The sequence below is a fragment of the Oncorhynchus keta genome, chromosome 22 (assembly GCF_023373465.1).
Source record: "Oncorhynchus keta strain PuntledgeMale-10-30-2019 chromosome 22, Oket_V2, whole genome shotgun sequence".
Classification (NCBI taxonomy): domain Eukaryota; kingdom Metazoa; phylum Chordata; class Actinopteri; order Salmoniformes; family Salmonidae; genus Oncorhynchus; species Oncorhynchus keta.
Window position 1 is genome coordinate 44920944 of NC_068442.1, and position 22655 is coordinate 44943598.

A 22655-nucleotide genomic window follows, 5' to 3' on the forward strand; every position below is an offset into this window, starting at 1 on the left:
GTGTAATGTGTATGTGTGATGTGTGTGTGATGTGTGTGTGATGTGTGATGTGTATGTGTGATGTGTGTGTGTGATGTGTGTGTGTGATGTGTGTGTGTGTGTGATGTGTATGTGTGATGTGTGTGTGTAATCTGTATGTGTGATGTGTGTGTGTGATGTGTGTGTAATGTGTGATGTGTGTTTATGATGTGTGATGTGTATATGTGATGTGTGTGTAATGTGTGATATGTGTGTAATGTGTGATGTGTGTGTAATGTGTGATATGTGTGATGTGTGTGTAATGTGTGATGTGTGTGTGATGTGTGTGTGTGTGATGTGTATATGTGATGTGTGTGTAATGTGTGATATGTGTGTAATGTGTGATGTGTGTGTAATGTGTGATGTGTGTGTAATGTGTGATATGTGTGTAATGTGTGGTGTGTGTGTGATGTGTATATGTGATGTGTGTGTAATGTGTGATATGTGTGTAATGTGTGATGTGTGTGTAATGTGTGATGTGTGTGTAATGTGTGATATGTGTGTAATGTGTGATGTGTGTGTGATGTGTATATGTGATGTGTGTGTAATGTGTGATATGTGTGTAATGTGTGATGTGTGTGTAATGTGTATGTGTGATGTGTATGTATGTGTGTGATGTGTGTGTAATGTGTGATGTGTGATGTGTGTGTAATGTGTGTGTGTGATGTGTGTAACGTGTCCTTCAGGACACCTACACCACCCGATGTCACAGGAAGGCCATAAAGATCATCAAGGACAACAACCACCCAAACCACTGCCTGTTCACCCCGCATCATCAAGATGGGACCGAGAGACTGAAAAACAGCTTCTATCTCAATGCCATCAGACTGTTAAACAGCCATCACTAACATTGAGTGGCTGCTGTCAACATACTGACTCAAATCTCTAGCCACTTTAACAATAACAAATTGGATGTAATAAATGTATCACTAGTCACTTTAAATAATGCCACTTTATATAATGTTTACATACCCTACATTACTCATCTCTTATGTATATACTGTACTCTATACCATCTAGTGCATCTTGCCTATGCCGTTCGGCCATCGCTCATTCATATATTTATATGTAAATATTCTTATTCATTTCTTTACACTTGTGTGTGTATAAGGTAGTTGTTGTAAAATTGTTAGATTACTTGTTAGATATTACCGCACGGTCGGAACTAGAAGCACAAGCATTTCGCTACACTCGCATTAACATCTGCTAACCATGTGTATGTGACCAATAACATTTGATTTGATTTGATTTGATGACTACATCTTTCAAATTTCTATTATTTTCTCACTCAGACACAACCATCACCAAAACTCTATGTACCTACAGGCCAATTAGCACATGTTAACATACTCTTTTCAAAACTGTTCAATGTAAGTTCATAAGCTAACATAACACAAGATTGAATAAGACAGAAATTTGCTACATTTCTACTGTAATACCATGTTGAAATATATTCCACATCTAAAAAATGAAATACAATCAAAATAATTTGACCAACCACAGCTGACTCCCATTGTAGCTGAACACCTACACTGGTGTTAGTCTTTCCATTTCATTACCATCTATACAAAAGGGGACATCTTAGGAATTATGCTGTACTGTAATGTAAACATGGACCCAGACAGAGATAGAGAAGTGGCTGACAGAGGAAGAAGAGTGGCTGGGAGAGGAAGAAGAGTGGCTGGGAGAGGAAGAAGAGTGGCTGGGAGAGGAAGAAGAGTGGCTGGGAGAGGAAGAAGAGTGGCTGGGAGAGGAAGAAGAGTGGCTGGGAGAGGAAGAAGAGTGGCTGGGAGAGGAAGAAGAGTGGCTGGGAGAGGAAGAAGAGTGGCTGGGAGAGGGAGAGGAGTACATATGCATGGTGGAAGAAGACTGAGAGGAAGATCAAGAGCTGTAGTCACATATGAGATTAGGGCTACTATAATTGATCCTGTAATAAATCATGGTCTATCAACGAGAGGCTGGTCTGAGAGTGTAGACAAATCTGCAACGGTCAACAGTGCCATCTATTGTGAGAAATTTCCATCAAAAGAACAGGTAAGACTGAACTGCACATTACAGAAGTAAATTGAGCAAAGCCTCCAAACCCACTTGTGTGTAATTGTTTTTGTATTTCTCCTAAGGACCCAACGGTTACCTTCCACAGGCGGGAGAGGTGGGATATTCACTGCTGTGCAGGAAACTACAATTGTTGATATGGTCATCAGAAACAAAGGCATAAAACTCACAGAGATTCGGGACAGAGTGTTGGCAGACAACATTACATTTGGAAATATTCACAATGTAAGCATAAAAACTCTTTCTAGAGTCCTGAAACAACATCAGGATGAACCAGTTGTACACTGTCCCCTTGGAGAGGAACTCTGAATGAGTCAGGAACCAATAAGTCCAGGTAAGATGACTATAAAATACAGAACTGGTTCTGAACAAAACCAAACAGGACAGAGGCACACCATGGCAGGTTTTAAGGTATAATGTAAACTACCGTAGTAGCCTAACTCTTATGTTGCCTTGTGGATGTATTTTAGAGAGTCATGGAGATTGAAGCCAGGCAAACACCCCACATATTCATCTTTGTGGATGTATTTTAGAGAGTCATGGAGATTGAAGCCAGGCAAACACCCCACATATTCATCTTTGTGGATGAGGCTGGTTTCAACTAGGCCAAAACACGGCAGCGAGGAAGGAATGTGATTGGGAAAAGAGCCACAGTGGATGTCCCGGGCCAGAGGGGTGCCAACATCACAATGTGTGCAGCAATATCCTCTGTTGGATTGCTGTTACACAAACTGCTAATTGGGCCATACAACACCTTTCATTCCTGGATGACCTCTATGGAAGGGTTGTGCCAGGTGAGGAAAGGGTTGCAGTGAGGCGAAATCGACCAACGTTTGTAATAGTGTGGGACAATGTGGCATTTCACCAGTCCCGTGCAGTCACAGAGTGGTTTACAGCCCATCCCAGGATGGTGTCACTTTTCCTCCCACCTTACTCTCCATTCCTCAACCCTATAGAGGAATTATTTCCCTCATGGAGGTGGAAGGTTTATGACCACCGTCCACATGATCAAATGTTCCTCCTGGACGCAATGTATGCTGGATGCCTGGACATATCTGCAGAAGATTGTCAGTGATGGACCAAGCTTGCCAAAAGATTATTTTTTAGGTGTATTGCCCAAGATGTGGATGTGGATGAGAACCTGTGGCCAAATGCAGAAGACAGGGTTGACTAGCATTGCTACTGTATCTGTATCGGTAGATGGTGTATATACAAATTCTTGTATTTTGGAATCACTCAATGCTAAAGAATGACAAAACATATTGAAGCATATTGCATCATGTCTGATTCATTCCTATAACATAAAGTGCAGTGAATTCTAAACAGTAGAGAGGTGTCCTTCTTGTTTTTTTTCAAAGAAAACATTATGTAATGCTACCTGTTGTTAGTGTTGTTTAGGTTGTTGTTTTATGAGTGACAAAGTGTGCTTGTTGGGTGACAACCTTTGCTGGTGTCATGGAGGAATGAGTTGATTCGAGACACGTATGAAGAGTTTTGGTAGTTTTAGTGCATTTTGGATGTGAAATGAACTGCTGTGCCAAGCTGAAAGTTGGTTAGGAGAACTGTGTGAAGAGTTTTGAAAAAGTGACCTAAGTATTGAGAAATGGTTACTAGCGATTGTAAAAAAAAACTGTAACAGCTCATTAACACCAATTCATTATGGGCTGTTGCTCCGTCCTTTGAGAAGCATTAGGACAGGCGGAGCAGGCCCTTGCCAATTAGCCTCCCAGTGAGAAATACTCCCTGTGTGTGTGTGTGTGTGTGTGTGTGTGTGTGTGTGTGTGTGTGTGTGTGTGTGTGTGTGTGTGTGTGTGTGTGTGTGTGTGTGTGTGTGTGTGTGTGTGTGTGTGTGTGTGTGTGTGTGTGTGTGACAGAGAGCTGGGTGAGGTAGGGAATGGGTGCGGAGGTTACGGGGGCACAGGGGACTGATGATAGGGCAGGGCAGGGCACAGTGCTTCTCACCGACCGGGTCTTCTCCTCACCCTGTGTATTGTACAGTCATGCTGTAAGTAGGGCCTCTGCCCTTACTGCCCTTACTAGCCACTGCTTAAACATGCCAAACACAAAACAAGATAAAGCAGAGGAATTTGTCAGTGTACCAAAATTATGGTTGGTGTGTTCTTCACATGCCTTCACTGTGACCCAGAAATCTTGGAGAGGCGTTCAGAAAGTGGGGGTGGGGGTGGGGTGGATCAAAATTCATGCAGCATTGTTCACTGGGAGGACAGGACCAAGCAAGATCGCCAAATCTAAGCCTGTTCCACCCACAATGCAAGAGTGACTTTGTACGGCTGTCATCAGGGCCCAAATGGCAGCCTATCGTCTGTCCTTTAGTTCAAAAGCAGACCAGAGAAAGAGAGAAAGAAAGAATCCTCTTATTATCAGGGAAATAAATAGTGGCATATGGACGAGCCGCACACAATTCCTCCAGATGTGGTTTATATTGGGGTTTGGGCACCATTTTGGTGCAGAACGTATTTCTACTTTAGCAAAGAGGCTGATGAGGTAAGGGATCATTATATACCAGGCTTTTCTTTTGAAGAGTTCCATTTTCTCCCGACCCCCAAACTGGAAGAAAAGAAAAACCATGAAACCTATTTTCCATTACGTCTCTTCTATAAAGCGCTGCCCAGTGCCGAAGTGACAGAGCCCCCCCAAAAAATTGGGCCCAAGCCGTCACCTGTCAATCACACATCAATGCAAAATAAGTCGATTTGAACTGTCAGCACTGTCAGATCCCTGAAAACACAATAACAGCGACAAAAGTTAGATCTGTGTTGCGATGGCCGATGAGCGATGTTTCCCTCTGTACCTCTCTTCTCCCCTTAATTACAATAAGTAATAGGATTGTCAACCACCAAGGAGTGACAGCTTAAAAGAAACGCTTTCCAGTTGAAATGTGCCTTTGAGGGCCGATTTTCCAGGGCTTTTTTCCCCCGTCACTTTAAAGCTCGATCCAGTTCAGCAGCCCTTTCAGTGTAACTGGGATACAAATCCATGCCATCTATCAGAGACCCAGAATGAGCGTCAAAAATCTGCATTACATCTGGCTCTTTTTTAAAGGGCTCTCTTTTGGCTTCTCCTGGAGCGGAGGCCCTTTTATTGCGGTCCACTTTAGTTTGCCAAGTGTCTCTGTTACTGGGATTCGTCATAGGGGAGTCAGAGAATCGCAGGCGAGACAATGCTAGCGGACAGCATTTCATCCCAGCCCAACGTCTTTAACTTATCTCTGGAACACCATTGTCATGCCGACTGCCTGCCAAAGAGCTAAAGAGCCTACCCCGGGCCAGCCCGTAAAAAATAAGACCTAGTCGCTATTCGCTGAGGTGATTTCTCAGTTAGCCAGTCGTGTTAGCAGACTATTTTCTTTGGTCCTTCCCCTTTTTTCTTGCCTCCAGCAGAAGGTTCAACAGATACCAGTAGTGGTTCTGTTTTAGCCATGGTGTCTTAGCGCGGTGGCAGCTAGGCAGGCAGGCAGGCAGCGGATGCAAGCGATAACAGTCCTCAGCCAAGGGCTACTACTGTGCCTTGGCTCCTTTTGTGGGCGATTTCAAGGCCCACTCACGCCATCCGCCCTCCTGGAGGCTCCACAAAAGGGACACATTTGCAACCTTTCAGAACGATTTCCTTCCTCTTTGTTAAGAAGGAGAAAATCACATTCAGATGCCGCCTTAAGAAAACCCGTAGATCATTTTGAACAGCTCAGGAATAGATTGGATCCAAGCAGAGACAGATGTGGGGAGAGAGTAGTAGGGCACACTACTGATGCCCCATGGCCTACACCGGTGCCTCTATGTTCAAAGACCACCACACAATTAGCGTTAGTGTGTTTGTAAATGCTAAGTGCTTTTTCAAAGTGTGATGCTACACTAGGTCCTGATCGAAGAGACATCTAAAATCCCTTTCAAGTATCAAACATGTTTGCCATCAAACATGTCACTTTTGAACTTTGATGTACTAAATACACACTGGTCATGTTATCCAATGGACGTACACATCCTATTCTCTTCCCAACAGCAGAAATATGACAAATATATATAAGAATAAAAAATCAATTATCTGGCCATGTAAATTCATAATTCAGCCTCCATATTTATCACAGAGAGAGAGAGAGAGAGAGACAGAGAGAGAGAGAGCAAGAGAGAGAGAGAGAGAGAGAGAGAGAGAGAGAGAGAGAGAGAGAGAGAGAGAGAGAGAGAGAGAGAGAGAGAGAGACAGAGAGAGGGAGACAGAGAGAGAGAGCAGAGAGAGAGACAGAGAGAGAGCACAATCACCAGATGGTACCTCAAAGTATTGGTAAAGTAGTATGGGTTTTGTATGGGTTTTGTATGGGTACATCTGTGCTGACTTCAAAATGAGGGGTGTTGTACAAAACAAAGTAATCAGCGATTGGATCATCTCTAACCAATCAGAGTATCAATGCCAATGACGAATTTTGAAACCGTCTCTTTAACCACGTGTTTTCTGTCTCTCTGTGTGACCAATCAGAAGGGTTAGAATGTGTTCACGTGAAAAACAAATGGCGAAATACTCAGATCCAGACTCATTGTGGTGAAGAAGCTAACGTGGGTGTGGCGTAGAGTTTGGGCGGAGCAAGGAATTTGGATAGCCTGGCAAGTCATTATTGTCAACGTTCCACAGATGCCACACTGATGTCCAGAAGTAGAATGGGGACAAATTACTGTTTCGCCTAGTGATGTAGTCGAGGCGCTAAACCTGGAATTCCAAGTCCCCTGTGCTCCAGCCCGAGTCCCAGTCTGCAGTGACGTGTATTCATGGATGCCAAGGGAAGTCAGGCCTCCACAATACATGTACCAACAAAAAAACATTCAAATGAATTGATCTTTCATCTCTCTGTGTTTCATAAATGTTCTTCAATTCGCAAGAGCCTGAATGTATCTCACAGGAGAAAGCATCCGAGCTAAACAGCGCCCCTCTGTCTCAGTATGTGTAGAGTATCCACCTCACCTCATATCTGACATCATATCTAGCGAACGTAACAGCGCCTCTCTGTCTCAGTATGTGTAGAGTATCCACCTCACATCATATCTGACATCATATCTAGCGAACGTAACAGCGCCTCTCTGTCTCAGTATCTGTAGAGTATCCACCTCACATCATATCTGACATCATATCTAGCGAACGTAACAGCGCCTCTCTGTCTCAGTATGTGTAGAGTATCCACCTCACATCATATCTGACATCATATCTAGCGAACGTAACAGCGCCTCTCTGTCTCAGTATCTGTAGAGTATCCACCTCACATCATATCTGACATCATATCTAGCGAACGTAACAGCGCCTCTCTGTCTCAGTATGTGTAGAGTATCCACCTCACATCATATCTGACATCATATCTAGCGAACGTAACAGCGCCTCTCTGTCTCAGTATCTGTAGAGTATCCACCTCACATCATATCTGACATCATATCTAGCGAACGTAACAGCGCCTCTCTGTCTCAGTATGTGTAGAGTATCCACCTCACATCATATCTGACATCATATCTAGCGAACGTAACAGCGCCTCTCTGTCTCAGTATGTGTAGAGTATCCACCTGACATCATATCTAGCTTACGTTGATTGGACCACGTCGTTTTTGGTATCTTTTAGTTGTCACCGTATTAGAAGGTGATTTGACTTGATGATGTTGAAATGTTGAAGTATAAATGGTGCCTGGAATAGTGGAGGCAGCTCCTTATGTTAACTCTCTGTGGTTCTCAATCAATAGTTGTTTAGTAAAAAGTCAGAAACATTAACTTGCTTGACCATGTTGTAGGTCATATAACTGTTTGCTACAAGCAATATGATTTGTAGACTTCACCAGACAGAGGTTTCTCTCTGGTTTTGTGACTAAACAAAGGTGTGGTTGAATTTATTCTGCCACTATATCTTCTTACTGTCTCGGCCTTATGCCTATATATCAGTGGCAAGGCATATGAACTAACAGGTTCTAGAGCAAACAACGCAATTATCACAACACACACAGTAGGTTCTAATATTTTATCTGGACTGGCTTCCCAGACCCACCCACCTCTACTACAAGTCAGAGTCAATCATGGTCGAGTCATGAGTCCCTGTGGCTGAAATCTGAGTGTCCATGCTCGAGTCCCAGTCCAACAGTCTGAGTCACTGGGTCCCCATGAACTCAAAATAAAGATATTTATCCAGTCAGATATAGTGTAGTGGTTAGAGGGAGGCCACGTTCAGTTGCTAAATGTTCTGCAACGTTGCAGATAAAAACTTCTGTTAATAGAGCCAACGTTATTCCTTATTCAACATGTCAGAGAGGCATGTCTGTTCTACGTAGCATACTTCTGTCTGAACGTTCCAAAACCTTTACGTTCTGCTGAATGTGCCCCCAGGTTGTTAGCTACAGCTAGCTAACATGACTGAACAAGGTAATAGCATAAACAATTATGGGTCATATCTTTTGATGCAGTGGAGAAAGTGTGAGTGTTGAGCAATGTTACATGAACTTTTCTATACTCAAGGGAGAGAAAAACATGTCTAGACTGTGGAGCGGGTAGAGCGTGTCGAAAGCATCAAGTTCCTGTCCACATCACTGAAGAATTAACATGGTCGACAAACACCCACACAGTTGTGAATAGGACACGACAGCACCTCTTCCCCCCCTGGAGACTGAAAAGATTTGGCCCTCAGATCCTCAAACAGTTATGGCTGCATCGTCTGGCAACTGCAAGGAGCTACAGAGGGTATTTTAGTTATTTATATTCGTTATTTTACCAGGTAAGTTGACTAAGAACACATTCTCATTTACAGCAACGACCTGGGGAATAGTTACAGGGGAGAGGAGGGGGATGAATGAGCCAATTGTAAACTGGGAATTATTAGCTGACCATGATGATGATTTGAGGGCAAGATTGGGAATTTAGCCAGGACACCAGGGTTAACACCCCTACTCTTACAATAAGTGCCATGGGATCTTTAATGATGTCAGAGAGTCAGGACACCCGTTTAACGTCCCAAACAAAGTGTCCCCAATCACTGCCCTGGGGCATTGGGATATTTTTTTAGACCAGAGGAAAGAGTGCTTCCTACTGGCCCTCAAACACCACTTCCAGCAGCATCTGGTCTCCCATCCAGGAACTGACCAGGACCAACCCTGCTTAGCTTCAGAAGCAAGCCAGCAGGGTGGTATGCTGCCGGCGATTGTATTGGTTACAGCTCAGTACATCACTGGGGCTGAGCTCCCTGCCATCCAGGACCTCTTTACCAGGTGGTGTCAGAGGAAGATCAAAGACTCCAGCCACCCAAGCCATGGACTATTCTCTCTGCTACCATATGGCAAGCAGTACCAGTACACCAAGTCTGGAACCAACAGAACCCTGAACAGCTTCTAACCCCAAGCCATAGACTATTCTCTCTGCTACCATATGGCAAGCAGTACCAGTACACCAAGTCTGGAACCAACAGAACCCTGAACAGCTTCTAACCCCAAGCCATAAAACTGATGGGGCAGCAGGGTAGCCTAGTGGTTAGAGCGCTGGACTAGAAACCGAAAGGGTTTTCAAATCCCCAAATGACAAAACTGTCCTTCTGCCCATGAACAGGCAGTTAACCCACTGTTCCTAGGCTGTCATTGAAAATAATAATTTCTTCTTAACTTACTTGCCTAGTTAAATAAAGAATAATAATATTTAATCAAATGTCTACCCGGACTACCTGCGACTACTTTAAAAAAAAATACTAACTATCTTCTACTGACTCCATGCACACACACTGGACTCTACCCACACACTCACCCATATTTACACTGACACCCCAACACACACACACACATAACATGCACACACATGCATACTGAGAGCACACACATACTTTCACACTCCCCTCATACACTGCTACTCCTGTTCCACAAACCCTGCTGCTTCAGCTCAGTCAATATATTATCTATTATCTATCCTGCTGCCTAGTTACTCCCTGTATGTAGCCATGTTATCACCTGGTACTCCCTGTATATAGCCATGTTATCACCTGGTACTCCCTGTATATAGCCATGTTATTACCTGGTACTCCCTGTATATAGCCATGTTATCACCTGGTACTCCCTGTATATAGCCATGTTATTACCTGGTACTCCCTGTATATAGCCATGTTATCACCTGGTACTCCCTGTATATAGCCATGTTATCACCTGGTACTCCCTGTATATAGCCATGTTATTACCTGGTACTCCCTGTATATAGCCATGTTATCACCTGGTACCCCCTGTATATAGCCATGTTATCACCTGGTACTCCCTGTATATAGCCATATTATCACCTGGTACTCCCTGTATATAGCCATATTATCACCTGGTACTCCCTGTATATAGCCATATTATCACCTGGTACTCCCTGTATGTAGCCATGTTATTTTTACTCATTATTGTTATTTGTTATTCACTGTGTATTTATTCCTCATGTCACTATTTATATTGTTAATCTTTATCTTTAAGTCTGTTGGGGAAAGACCTGTAAGTAAGCATGTCACTGTTAGTCTACACCTGTTGTTTTGGAAGCATCTGACAAATAAGATTTGATTTTGATTTGACTGTTGTTTTACTATTGAACTTAATGCTGCAAAAGTTGTTTTATTTAGTCAAGCAGCTTGTGTTTCGTAACCAGGCAACGGGTATCTCAAATCAAATAATCAAATCAAATCAAATGTATTTATATAGCCCTTCGTACATCAGCTGATATCTCAAAGTGCTGTATAGAAACCCAGCCTAAAACCCCAAACAGCAAGCAATGCAGGTGTAGAAGCACGGTGGCTAGGAAAAACTCCCTAGAAACCTAGAGAGGAACCAGGCTATGTGGGGTGGCCAGTCCTCTTCTGGCTGTGCCGGGTGGAGATTATAACAGAACATGGCCAAGATGTTAAAATGTTCATAAATGACCAGCATGGTCCAATAATAATAATCACAGGCAGAACAGTTGAAACTGGAGCAGCAGCACGGCCAGGTGGACTGGGGACAGCAAGGATTCATCATGTCAGGTAGTCCTGAGGCATGGTCCTAGGGCTCAGGTCCTCCGAGAGAGAGAAAGAAAGAGAGAAGGATAGAGTTAGAGAGAGCATACTTAAATTCACACAGGACACCGGATAGGACAGGAGAAGTACTCCAGATATAACAAACTGACCCTAGTCCCCCTTTGTATAGCCCAGAAAGATCTCCGCCACAGCACAACCCAAGTGGGGCGCCAACCCAGCCTAATGTTAGCTAGCTGGGGCGGCAGCGTAGCCTAGTGGTTAGAGCGTTGGACTAGCAACCGTAAGGTTGCGAGTTCAAACCCCCGAGCTGACAAGGTACAAATCTGTCGTTCTGCCCCTGAACAGGTAGTTAACCCACTGTTCCCAGGCCGTCATTGAAAATAAGAATATGTTCTTAACTGACTTGCCTGGTTAAATAAAGGTAAAATAAATAAATAAAAAATGGAACCTAGTTGGTGAGAATTAGCTACCTGCAGATTCATGTATGGTGCATGGTAGTATGGGTTAGGATTTTGGGTCTTAACAAAAGACTCCACGATGCAAGTAACCATTTCACTGTAGCGTTTACCCCTTCTGTATCCAGTGCATGTGACTAATAAACAATGATATAATGTGTGTTTACCAGAGACAGTAATGTGAAGAACAACATGACCTGCACCAAAGTCCGATTCGGATATAGGCCAAGGACTAGATTTTTTTTGTGTATTTTTACTACTACTCTTTTCTACTACTTTTTTTTTTTACCACTTTTAGTCTTAATATTTGTTTGTTTACTACACTACTTTACTGACTGTGTTTAGCACATGACCTCACACATGAATCCTCAAAGAGATGAATGGGGGTAAGGCTTAATATGGTGTGAAAGATGCTGAATGGGTGTAGACAAAGAAGAGCTCTCCAATAGGTGTAGTAAAACATTCACGGACCATTTTCTCAAAAGTGGGGTTAAAAGTGTATCAACTTTCAAAGCAGAAGGACTTTCCCATTGCTCCTCAACTGCAGTGTAAGATATATCATTTTATAGTGCAGAGTCTCTACTTTCATCCAATGTAAAAAACACAATATCACATTTTGCTACTGTACATACAACCAAATCAAGGTGGTGGGCCACATTTTGCGTAACAGCACACATTACATCAATCAGAGAGCATTATGATCACCAATCAACAAATCAGGGAGCCTGTCACTGAGAGGTCAATGATGAATTTGTCAGAGAGGTCTGGTGTTTATTGAATACAAAGGAGACACAGCTGAGCTGCTAGGGCTGTCAATGGGAACTGGGGTCATAAACTCTGACTTTGAGCACTGTGACCGGGACTGGTAATTGTCTAAATTGGTGGGAAAAGCTCTGGAATTCTATGAGTAGTGGTGCCGGAGTGACGCTGTGTGTGTGGGTTGAGCGGAGCGCACACACAAACACACACAGAGTTACAGTGCTTTGCAAAATAATTCACCCCCTTGGCGTTTTTACAATTTTGTTGGATTACAACCTGTAATTTAAAGGGATTTTTTGGGATTTCATACAATATACATACACAAAATAGCCCAAATTGGTGAAGTGAAATGAAAAAATAACTTGTTTCATAAAATTCTAAACATTTTATAACGGAAAAGTGGTGAGTACATATGTATTCACCCCCTTTGCTACGAAGCCCCTAAATAAGATCTGGTGCAACCAATTACCTTCAGAAGTCACATAATTACTCAAATAAAGTCCACCTGTGTGCAATCTAAGTGTCCCATGATCTGTAACATGATCTCAGTATATCTACACCTGTTCTGAAAGGCCCCAGAGTCTGCAACCCCACTAAGCAAGCGGCACCATGAAGACCAAGGACCTCTCCAAACAGGTCAGGGACGAAGTTGTGGAGAAGTACAGATCAGGATTGGGTAGAAAAATGTATCTGAAACTTTGAACATCCCATGGAGCACCATTAAATCCATTATAAAAAATGGAAAGAATATGTATGGCATGACAACAAACCAAGCCCACCAAACCTTACGGACCAGGCAAGGAGGGCATTAATCAGTGAGGCAACAAAGAGACCAAAGATAACCCTGAAGGAGCTGTAAAGCTCCACAGCGGAGATTGGAGTATCCGTCCAAAGGTCCACTTTACGCCGTACACTCCACAGAGCTGGGCTTTACAAAAGAGTGGCCAGAAGAAAGCCATTGCTTAAAGAAAAAAATTAGCTAACACCTTTGGTGTTCGTCAAAAGGCATGTGGGAGACTCCCCAAACATATGGAAGAAGATACTCTGGTCAGATGAGACTAAAATTGAGCTTTTTGGCCATCAAGGAAAACGCTATGTCTGGCGCAAATCCAACACCTCTCATTACCCCTGATGTTTTTCATCAGCAGGGACTGGGATTCTGGTCAGAATTGAAGGAATGATGGATGCCACTAAATACAGGGAAATTCTTGAGGGAAACCTGTTTCAGTTTTTAAGAGATTTGAGACTGGTACAGAGGTTCACCTTCCAGCAGGACAATGACCCTAAGCATACTGCTAAAGCAACACTCAAGTGGTTTAAGGGGAACATTTAAACGTCTTGGAATGGCCTAGTCAAAGCCCAGACCTCAATCCAATTGAGAATCTGTGGTATGACTTAAAGATTGCTGTACCCCAGCGAACACATCCAACTTGAAGGAGCTGGAGCAGTTTTGCCTTGAAGAATGGGCAAAAATCCCAGTGGCTAAATGTTCCAAGCTTATAAAGACATACCCCAAGAGACTTGCAGCTGTAATTTCTGCTAAATGTGGCTGTACAAAGTATTGACTTTGGGGGGGGTGAATAGTTATGCACGCTCACGTTTTCTGTTTTTTAAAAAATCTTATTTCTTGTTTTATTTCACAATAAAAAACATTTTGGATCTTCAAAGTGAAAGGCATGTCGTGTAAATCAAATTATACAAACCCCCCCAAAATCATTCTTAATTCCAGGTTGTAAGGCAACAAAGTAGGAAAAATGACGAGGGTGGTGAATAATTTCACAAGCCACTGTATACGCTAGGTCCCAGGGTGAACGTAAAGGAATTTCACCTTTTAATCCAGGCATTGGCAACTCCAGTCCTCGTGGGCCTGACTGGTGTCACACTTTCGCCCCAGCCCATTTTTTGCCCCGGCTAATTTATTAAAAATAAAATACCTTATTACCTTATTTACATAAGTATTCAGACCCTTTGCCATGAGACTCGAAATTGAGCTCAGGTGCATCCTGTTACCATTTTTCATCCATGAGATGTTTCTACAACTTGTTTGAAGTCCACATGTGGTACATTCAATTGATTGGACATGGTTAGAAAGACACCTGTCCATATAAGGTCCCACAGTTGACAGTACATGTCAGATTATAAACCAAGCCATCAGGTCGAAGGAATTGTCCATAGAGCTTCGAGACAGGATTGTGTCGAGGCACAGATCTGGGGAAGGGTACCAAAACATTTCTGCAGCTTTGAATGTCCCCAAGAACACAATGGCTTCCATCATTCTTAAATGAAAGAAGTTTGGAACCACTAAGACTCTTCTTAGAGCTGGCCGACCCGGCCAAACTGAGCAACCGGAGAAGGGTCTTGTTCAGGGAGGTGACCAAGAACCCAATGGTCACTCTGACAGAGCTCTAGAGTTCCTCTGTGGAGATGGGAGAACCTTCCAGAAGAACAACCATCTCTGCAGCACTCCACCAATCAGGCCTTTATGGTAGAGTGGCCAGATGGAAGACACTCCTCAGTAAAAGGCACATGACAGCCCACTTGGAGTTTGCCAAAAGGCACCTAAAGGACTTTCAGACCATGAGAAACAAGATTCTCTGGTCTGATGAAATCAAGATTGAACTCTTTGGCCTGATTGCCAAGCGTTACGCCTGGAAGAAACCTGGCACCATCCCTATGGTGAAGCATAGTGGTGGTAGCATCATGCTGTGTGGATGTTTTTCAGAAGCAGGGACCGGGAGAATAGTCAGGATCAAGGGAAAGGTGAACGGAGCAAAGTACAGAGAGATCCTTGATGAAAACCTGCTCCAGAGCGCTCAGGACCTTTCGACTGGGGCCAAAGTTCACCTTCCAACGAGAGAACGACCATAAGCACACAGCCAAGACAACGCAGGAGTGGCTTTGGGACAAGTCTCTGAATGTCCTTGAGTGGCCCAACCAGAGCCCGGACTTGAACCTGATCGAACATCTCTGGGGAGACCTGAAAGTAGCTGTGCAGCGACACTCCCCATCCAACCTGACAGAGCTTGAGAAGATCTGTAGAGAAGAATAGGATAAACTACCCAAATACAGGTGTTCTGAGATTGTAAGAAGACTATAGGCTAATCACTGCCAATTATGCTTCAACAAAGTACTGGGTAAAGGTTCTGAATACTTATGTACATGTGATATTTCAGTTTTTTTAAATACATTTTGCACATTACATTTTTTTTAAATAGCTTTATCATTATTGGGTATTGTGTTGATCCATTGTAGAATAAGGCTGTAATGTAACAAAATGTGGAAAAAGTCATGTGGTCTGAATAATTTCCAAATGCACTGTAGATACTGTATTCTAGTCAAGGCCTACCCTATTTAACTATTGTTGTACATAAACTATTCTACAGATATACTACATATTCTATCCATATACTGTCCATGTTGTCTATATATTTATACTCCCGACTCCGACTTTGCTCGTCCTTATATTTCTTAATTCCCTTCTTTAATAAGATCTGCTATACATCTGTATGCAACCAATATAATTATTTTTAATTTGATGATTTTCAGTTTATAATGGATGGGATGGGGAAAAAGTGTGGCACATCTCCGACCCCGAGGACTGGAGATGCCCATGCCTGCTCTAACCGGTTCCCTTCCTCCCTGACTGGGAGAAAGAGGGAATGGGGGGAGGAGGGAGTAGAGGGATGCGGTAAGGGTCAGTAGAGGAGAGGTATGTGGTCAAGTATCCACGGTCACATCAGGTCATAGAGGTCCATTTGTGGTCATTGGATTAGGGTCAGAGGTTGTGGTCATTGATTTAGGGTCAGAGGTTGTGGTCATTGGATTAGGGTCAGAGGTTGTGGTCATTGATTTAGGGTCAGAGGTTGTGCCATTGATTTAGGGTCAGAGGTTGTGGTCGTTGGTTTAGGGTCAGATGTTGTGGTCATTGATTTAGGGTCAGAGGTTGTGGTCATTGATTTAGGGTCAGAGGTTGTGGTCATTGGTTTAGGGTCAGAGGTTGTGGTCATTGATTTAGGGTCAGAGGTTGTGGTCATTGGTTTAGCGTCAGAGGTTGTGGTCATTGGTTTAGGGTCAAAGGTTGTGGTCAGAGCTGCCGGTTATTGTAGCTGAAGGCCTTGTTATGGTCTGGATCTGCGGTCGGGTGTGTATTCACTAGTTCATAGAGGAGGCCTTTGGGTCAGTCAGTAGCTGGTTGATAGAGGGGGCCTTTGGGTCAGTCAGTAGCTGGTTGATAGAGGAGGCCTTTGGGTCAGTCAGTAGCTGGTTGATAGAGGAGGCCTTTGGTTCAGTCAGCAGCTGGTTGATAGAGGAGGCCTTTGGGTCAGTCAGCAGCTGGTTGATAGAGGAGGCCTTTGGGTCAGTCAGCAGCTGGTTGATAGAGGAGGCCTTTGGGTCAGTCAGCAGCTGGTTGATAGAGGAGGCCTTTGGTCAGTCAGCAGCAGGCCTTTGGGTCAGTCAGCAGCTGGTTGATAGAGGAGGCCTTTGGGTCAGTCAGTAGCTGGTTGATAGAGGAGGCCTTTGGGTCAGTCAGTAGCTGGTTGATAGAGGAGGCCTTTGGGTCAGTCAGTAGCTGGTTGATAGAGGAGGCCTTTGGGTCAGTCAGTAGCTGGTTGATAGAGGAGGCCTTTGGGTCAGTCAGTAGCTGGTTGATAGAGGAGGCCTTTGGGTCAGTCAGTAGCTGGTTGATAGAGGAGGCCTTTGGGTCAGTCAGTAGCTGGTTGATAGAGGAGGCCTTTGGGTCAGTCAGTAGCTGGTTGATAGAGGAGGCCTTTGGGTCAGTCAGCAGCTGGTTGATAGAGGAGGCCTTTGGGTCAGTCAGTAGCTGGTTGATAGAGGAGGCCTTTGGGTCAGTCAGTAGCTGGTTGAGCAGAGTTGGTTGATAGAGGCCTTTGGGTCAGTCAGTAGCTGGTTGATAGAGGAGGCCTTTGGGTCAGTCAGTAGCTGGTTGATAGAGGAGGCCTTTGGGTCAGTCAGTAGCTGGTTGATAGAGGAGCCTTTGGTTCAGTCAGTAGCTGGTTTGAGGCCTTTGGTTCAGTCAGTAGCTGGTTGATAGAGGAGGCCTTTGGGCCAGTCAGTAGCTGGTTGATAGAGGAGGCCTTTGGGTCAGTCAGTAGCTGGTTGATAGAGGAGGCCTTTGGGTCAGTCAGTAGCTGGTTGATCGAGGAGGCCTTTGGGTCAGTCGGTAGCTGGTTGATAGAGGAGTTTTGGTCCGTTTTAAAGATAGACCTTGTCTCTTTGGTCACAGATCAATCACCTATCTCAGGGATGGGCAACTTTGATTGGGGGTGGGGGAAACTAAAAATCAGAATCTTGAAGAGCCGCAGTGTCTTGCGGGTCTGTGAAACCACACATGCAGTGAGAGTTTATCCTTTTGGGGGCCCAAAGCGAAACACCCCTCCCCACACCTTAGCGCACAAAATGTTTTAGAAAACCCCTTTGACAGTGAAGAGATAAAAAATAGTTTCACACTATTCTGCTAATTTTGCCATAGGATGGAGACAAGTGTTTCTAGTTTTGTATATAATATCTGACTATCAATGGGGGCCTGGCTGCTAGACCAACTTACCAATCAAATTTTTCTTGGCTGAGACGGGCCAATTGAGTCACCAATAATGACTGGCATAACAAGAAAAATTGCTGATTCACAACCACATTTTTAAACTTCCACCTTGTGTAGTCCACTATTCTTACTTGAGACGTGGACTAATAGTAGTATTAGAATTATAAGTAGTTGTAGTAATAGTAGTATTAGAATTATAAGTAGTTGTAGTAGTAGTATTAGAATTATAAGTAGTTGTAGTAGTAGTAGTAGTAGTAGTAGTAGTATTAGTGTTCTCAGCTCTGCCCTGTCCATCACCCAGGTGAGGGCGGTTGGAGAGTTAATGTGATTTGGGACAGCATGGAGGGGAGTACATAGAGAGAGAGTGGAGAGCGGGGGGTTATTTTGATAGACACTGGCCTCTTGCTCAGACTGAGGCCTGCGATTACACAGAACATAAACACGGCCTGCGAGGGGATGAGAGGCCATGCTGTAAGTACAGGCCTCCGCTCCGCTCTATGTGTCTCCCAAATGCCACCCTATTCCCTATGTAGTGCACCACTTCTTGGTTCTTGTCAAAAGTAGTGCTCTATGTAGGAAAAAGCAGTGCCATTTAGGATGCAGACCAATGACCACTGGTGGGATCAGAGGACAGCTGGCGCTGGGCAGACTTTTGTGAGGTGGCTGACACCACAGGGGCAAAGCCAGACACCCTGAGAGGTACATGAGAGAGTGTAAAATAAAAGCACCAAGATGTACTTCAAACTCAGGTTTACAGAGGTTGAGCGGAAAGTATTGACAGTGAGAATTACACATAGAGAGAAACTTACACATGCGTGCGTACACACACACAGACACGCACGCACGCACGCACGCACGCACACACACACACACACACACACATAAGCATGTACGCATGCAGGAACTCAGGCACACACACATGCACACACACACCAAATAAAGAAGTATACCAAATAACCCACAGAAACTATAGCATTTTCTTCTGGAAGCAACACTACATACTCCAGTTTATTCACCATACAATGGCTTAATATAGAGTTGCATACTCCTCAAGTATCTCCCTCCCATACCTCCCTCTCTTACCTCCCCTACCTCCACACATACCTAAGGGGGTTACGAAAGCCACCAGGGTCCATGTTCTGCTTCATGGCCCAGATAAAGGCCCCAAAAAACCCCAAAAGAACCACCACTGGGATTAATACAATTACCAGCCTAAAGAGCCTCTAAACCAACTGCTTCACGGAGACAATGCAATGACTGCCACTGCTATTTACAGTAATGAATTAGGCCCCATTATGAGAACACAACTCTTTAGGGACTCCTCGTTGAGGCCTGAATGGATGTCAGGGAAGAGAAAGGCAGACAAAGGGCTTTCTGGAGCAACAGGGAATGTAGAGAGTAGATAAAAGAGTGGAGGTGAGATCGTATTGACTCACCAACCCTCATCGATCACATCTTATGGATAAATAAGGGATGGGGGAATGGAGAGAGAGAGAGAGAGAGAGAGAGAGAGAGAGAGAGAGAGAGAGAGAGAGAGAGAGAGAGAGAGAGAGAGAGAGAGAGAGAGAGAGAGAGAGAGAGAGAGAGAGAGAGAGAGAGAGAGAGAGAGAGAGAGAGAGACCTCATTTTTATATTGTAAATATCCAAAATAAGCCTTGGCAATATGTACATTGTTACGTCATGCCAATAAAGCAAATTGGTTTGAATTGAAAGAGAGAGAGAGAGAGAGAGAGAGCGGGATGTGGCAGCCAGCCCCCAGCCAACCGCCAGCCAACCCCCAGCCAACCTGCCACAAGCATGGGAAAGCAAATAACCCGGATTAGGCATCTCTAACGGCCCCGATGAGTGAGGGAGCAAGTAGAGCGGACAAAAGTGGGAGGCAGCAGTGAACAGTACACACAACAACGGTAGATACACAGGGACAGAGAAAGGGAGGGAAAGAAAGGGGAAGGAAGGGGATGGAAGGGGAAGGAAGGGGAAGGAAGGGGATGGAAGGGGAAGGAAGGGGATGGAAGGGGATGGAAGGGGAAGGAAGGGGATGGAAGGGGATGGAAGGGGATGGAAGGGGAAGGAAGGGGATGGAAGGGGATGGAAGGGGAAGGAAGGGGATGGAAGGGGAAGGAAGGGGAAGGAAGGGGATGGAAGGGGAAGGAAGGGGAAGGAAGGGGATGGAAGGGGAAGGAAGGGGAAGGAAGGGGATGGAAGGGGAAGGAAGGGGATGGAAGGGATGGAAGGGGAAGGAAGGGATGGAAGGGGAAGGAAGGGGATGGAAGGGATGGAAGGGGAAGGAAGGGGAAGGAAGGGGAAGGAAGGGGAAGGGGATGGAAGGGGATGGAAGGGATGGAAGGGGAAGGAAGGGGAAGGAAGGGGATGGAAGGGGAAGGAAGGAGAAGGAAGGGGATGGAAGGGGAAGGAAGAGGATGGAAGGGGATGGAAGGGGGAGGAAGGGGATGGAAGGGGAAGGAAGGGGAAGGAAGGGGAAGGAAGGGGATGGAAGGGGATGGAAGGGGAAGGAAGGGAAGGAAGGGGGATGAAGGGGAAGGAATGGAAACGGTGGGGAAGGAAGGGGCAGGAAGGAGAAGGAAGGAATGGAAAGGGAGGGGAAGGGAAGGAAGGGGAATGAAGGGGAAGGAATGGAAACGGTGGGGAAGGAAGGGGCAGGAAGGAGAAGGAAGGAATGGAAAGGGAGGGGAAGGGAAGGAAGGGGAATGAAGGGGAAGGAATGGAAACGGTGGGGAAGGAAGGGGCAGGAAGGAGAAGGAAGGAATGGAAAGGGAGGGGCAGGAAAGGGGAAGTGAAATCGAATCGAGCACATGTTGGGTTTGTTGAAGTATTTTTCTGTTTGTCTTTAAAGGAATACCCACTGGGCACAAACTGGTTAAATCAACATGGATTCCACATAATTTCAACAGCAAAAAAAATCTATGTTCAATTTCGGACATTTCTGAAACCCAACTTTTTCGCCCAACTTAACCTAAATCCAGTGACACAGATTCTTGTCAATTTCATGTTGAATTCACGTTAGTTGACATCTCAATCAAATGAAATCAAAACTAGAACTTGAAATAACATCTGTGCCCAGTGGCTAGTGTATTAGAGCAATCACTGGAAATTTACAGGAACATCTAGCATGCTGGCCGTTCCTATAGACTTCAAGTCATTGCGCTGACGCCATTAGCAATAGCTCCAAAAACGACCTTCAACTTCATTCAAACTGCATGCAGAGCCATACAAAAGGTATCCATGAGTAATCTTACTCTGGGTTAGCACTTTAAATCTTCCCAAGGAGTGGAGAAATAGGTTGACATGCGTGGCGGTAGGGGGTGGGGGGATGTATGGCGGTAGGGGGCGGGGGGATGTATGGCGGTAGGGGTGGGGGGTGTATGGCGGTAGGGGCGGGGGATGTATGGCGGTAGGGGGCGGGGGATGTATGGCGGTAGGGGGTGGGGGGGTGTATGGCGGTAGGGGGTGGGGGATGTATGGCGGTAGGGGGTGGGGGGTGTATGGCGGTAGGGGGCGGGGGATGTATGGCGGTAGGGAGCGGGGAGATGTATGGCGGTAGGGGGCGGGGGATGTATGGCAGTAGGGGGGGGGGGATGTATGGCGGTAGGGGGCGGGGGATGTATGGCGGTAGGGGGCGGGGGGATGTATGGCGGTAGGGAGCGGGGGATGTATGGCAGTAGGGGCGGGGGATGTATGGCGGTAGGGGGGGGGGGGTGTATGGCGGTAGGGGGCGGGGGATGTATGGCGGTAGGGAGCGGGAGATGTATGGCGGTAGGGGGCGGGGGATGTATGGCGGTAGGGGGTGGGGGGGATGTATGGCGGTAGGGGGCGGGGGATGTATGGCGGTAGGGGGCGGGGGGGATGTATGGCGGTAGGGAGCGGGGGGATGTATGGCGGTAGGGGGCGGGGGGTTGTATGGCGGTAGGGAGCGGGGGATGTATGGCGGTAGGGAGCGGGGGATGTATGGCGGTAGGGGGCGGGGGATGTATGGCGGTAGGGAGTGGGGGGATGTATGGCGGTAGGGAGCGGGGGATGTATGGCGGTAGGGAGCGGGGGATGTATGGCGGTAGGGGCGGGGGGATGTATGGCGGTAGGGAGCGGGGAGATGTATGGCGGTAGGGGGCGGGGGATGTATGGCGGTAGGGGGTGGGGGGATGTATGGCGGTAGGGGGCGGGGGGATGTATGGCGGTAGGGGGCGGGGGATGTATGGCGGTAGGGGCGGGGGATGTATGGCGGTAGGGGGCGGGGGATGTATGGCGGTAGGGAGCGGGGGATGTATGGCGGTAGGGGGTGGGGGGATGTATGGCAGTAGGGGGTGTATGGCGGTGGGGGTGGGGGGTGTATGGCGGTAGGGGGTGGGGATCAAAATGATTTCCTGCTCTTCTCTCCAAGTTCCCTCCATCACTAACTTCATCTCTTCATATACTGCCCTCGTGCTCTCTCTCTATAATTTAGCTACAATCCTATTACCATCTTACACACACACACACACACACACACACACACACACACACACACACACACACACACACACACACACACACACACACACACACACACACACACACACACACACACACACACACACACACACACACACTGAGCTTGTCCCCCAGGCGGTCTGGCTGTAAAGTGATACCACGTCTTAGAGCACATGCTTTCGCGGACAGTTCCCACACTCTCGGCCGTCTCAGCCTGTCTGACCTTTGCCAAGTCCACCGTTCCTCCCTCCTCTCTCTTCACCTCCCTTCTCCCAGGGTCTGCGGTTTGGACAGCTGCGGCCAAGCTGGCTCCGCCACACATGGAGGAACC

The 22655-nt window shown here is 45.8% G+C and overlaps 1 protein-coding gene across 1 annotated transcript; it reads right to left on the reverse strand.

Annotated features, from left to right (window-relative positions):
- Positions 1 to 21102: 21102 nt before the first annotated feature.
- Positions 21103 to 22257, reverse strand: LOC127910812 (uncharacterized). The gene has a single exon (XM_052475810.1). The coding sequence runs from the start codon at positions 22255 to 22257 to the stop codon at positions 21103 to 21105; it is 1155 nt and encodes a 384-aa protein (XP_052331770.1).
- Between the last annotated feature and the right edge of the window lie 398 nt (positions 22258 to 22655).

What these genes read in the sequence shown, in the direction of transcription:
- LOC127910812 (XM_052475810.1), bottom strand. Translation starts at nt 22,257, where the DNA reads ATGAAGTTAGTGATGGAGGGAACTTGGAGAGAAGAGCAGGAAATCATT.